Raw genomic sequence first — 2508 nt, 5'->3', positions numbered from 1 at the left:
GGGCCCCCCCCCCACTTTCTGTCACCAATGCTAGAAAAAAAGGAGTGGGGAGGCCCAGCACAGGCACTGGCCACCGGTGGGGTCTGACAGGTTCAGCCCCTGGACCGAGGATCGGGGAGGACTCGGGTCCATCTCAACCCAGAGCACTCAGGGTGATGCTCTCCCACCGACTCCTGTGACGGATCCTGTCCAACTTCTGTCCCAAAGCGCACAAGGGATGGCCAAACTTTTTCCTTAGCGCTGTCTTTATTTTTACAGGTTAACACTAGGCATGGAGGACATCCAAACACTACGACAAAAGGCCCGTTTGCCTGAGTCCACACACCAGACCTAATTCACATTGCTACACAGACCAAAAATGAATGGGAAACAAGACAAGGAACACACAGAGCTTCAGTCTCCTGGGAGGGAAGGAGGGAGGGACAGGCCTGGCTTGGCAAATGCATCTGCCACATGGGAGAACGAAGCCTTTGAAGGCTTTCTGGAGCCAACAGGGATAGAATAACCTGAAATGTGGGGCCGAGTCCCTCCGGAGGCATCTCGGAGTGAGCAGGCTGGGAAGGAGGCTATACGTTAGGCCTACCTAGGTGGCAAGATTGCAGGTTGAGGGCCTATGCTTTACCACTAGGAATAGCTCGCATGTTTGGGGACCCCCTTAGCTGAAGGGGGAGGCCCAGGGGCCAGTTGCAGGTACCCATTAGCTGCCAAGCGTCTGCACCGTGAGGAAAGCCCTATCTCTGCCGCTCAGCGGGGTCAGGTGAGCACCGCACACACAACGCTCCCACCGTACAACCCCTCTCGTCCTCCTTCACGCACTCCTCTTCAGCCTCAGGGCATTGTCCAGGGCGACCAGCTGGCGCAAGAAACCCCGGTTGGGGATGATACCGCGGTGGTCCTTGACCGTCTTTATGGCTTCTACAAGGGGCATGTGGTGGCGGATCATGAGGTAGGCGAGGACCAAGGTGGCCGACCTGCTCACCCCGACAGCACAGTGCACAAGGATCCTTCCTGGGGGTGAAACACAGGGGCTGTGTCACAGCAGACCAAATATCCCAGGTAAAAAAATACCGAAGACCCAACCGCTTGCCATGGTGCATCCTGGAGCTGTGGCTCAGGTGTGCAGCCCCTGGGGTTAGATGTAGGGCCCCAGCTATAGGATGACTGTGATGCACTGAGGTCCCCCTCTTGGCAAAGGGTATCACTGTATCGTGATCTCCCAACACAGACTGAATAGAACCAGCCACAGCTCAAGACACAGATTGGAGCTGCGACCTGGGGGGCCAGTGTTCTCATCTAGCCTGTTCCCTCTTTAGAGGAAGGTGATCCAATGCAGGAGACACCATCCCAGGCTAGAAATACCTTTGTTCTCTAGGATGCTTAGCAATAGCAGGTCAATCTAGCTTCCCACCTGCCCGGTGCAGTTTCTTCCCATCCCTGCTCCCCACTTCTCTCCTAGAAACCTTTACCACCGACCTTCATTCAGCGCTTGGTGGATGAAGTCAGCTGCAGGATAAAAGTAGGGGCTCATGTCGAAGGAAGGTGAGTCATGGGCCTCGATGCCCAGGTAGCGGATGCCCGTGCCCTCGTAGTACTCAGCACCCCCCCTCCACTTGCTGTGCGAGGCGTTGAGGATGTGGGTGATGCGCAGGTGAGCCAGCTCGCGCCGGTTGGCCGCTATATCTCTGCAGAGAATAAGAAACAGCACAGAGATGCATAAGTTTAGACTAGTTAAAAGTTTCCAAGGACAGTGTAAGGGCTGTCCTGGACAAACATTTATGTCTGAGAAAGCTGGATGCAAAGGAAAAATGCCAGAGCCTTAAGATTATTGAATTTTAAGTCAATCTCACAGTCCCTGACTCCACGGACACTCCACCTCTGCCTACCCCACTGCAGCGGTGCTCTGAACTCTCTGCACCGCCGTGCTTATGTCCCCCTTCCTCCCCCTTTGTCCCTGTGTACAACACCCACTGTGTCCTCCTCTCCCTCACATTTCCCAACCCCTCCCTCTCAGATTTCCCCATTTCACAAAAATAGCCCTGAACCCCCCCAGTTCTCATCCCCTTCCGATACATACTGATCGCCCAGGTAGAGTCCTGGCCAGACCTCATCAGCATGATTACAGGCTGTCTTTCCCGTGTACAGCAACCTTTCGAGCTCGAAGACGCTGAGGATGGGGCGGTTGTTGCGCTCTTCCCGTGAGCCCCGGCTCGGTGACCTGGTGCCATTCCTGGAGAACCTCGACAGGAAAGCCATTGGAGCTGCCGAGACCCACAAGGCATACCTGTGGGTTCGTGAAGGCCGGAGGGTGGCCTGGAGGTCGCTTCTGCTGCTGCTGCCACCCACGGTCCTGTCGTGGAAGCAGTGGAGATGCCATTAGAAGAACTGGGGACCTCTCGTGCCATCTCTTTCATAGAAATACTGGCCCAAAGCAGCCAATTCTCACCTTCCTGATGAGAGGGCTATGTTAAGTCAGCTACCCCAGTGTGAGACCGAGTATCACCTACACTC

The 2508-nt window shown here is 55.4% G+C and overlaps 1 protein-coding gene across 1 annotated transcript; it reads right to left on the bottom strand.

The window, feature by feature from the left end:
- Positions 1–808: 808 nt before the first annotated feature.
- DUSP26 (dual specificity phosphatase 26) lies at positions 809–2253 on the bottom strand. Its single transcript, XM_035896050.1, has 3 exons — positions 2075–2253; positions 1474–1682; positions 809–1008 (listed from the first exon to the last, which is right to left on the bottom strand). The coding sequence occupies exons 1-3, from the start codon at positions 2251–2253 to the stop codon at positions 809–811; spliced, it is 588 nt and encodes a 195-aa protein (XP_035751943.1).
- Positions 2254–2508: the final 255 nt, after the last annotated feature.

Source organism: Egretta garzetta, unplaced genomic scaffold (assembly GCF_000687185.1).
Source record: "Egretta garzetta isolate BGI_Z169 unplaced genomic scaffold, ASM68718v1 scaffold296, whole genome shotgun sequence".
NCBI lineage: Eukaryota > Metazoa > Chordata > Aves > Pelecaniformes > Ardeidae > Egretta > Egretta garzetta.
Note: the sequence above shows the minus strand (reverse complement) of the source record. Positions and strands in the feature narration are given on the sequence as shown.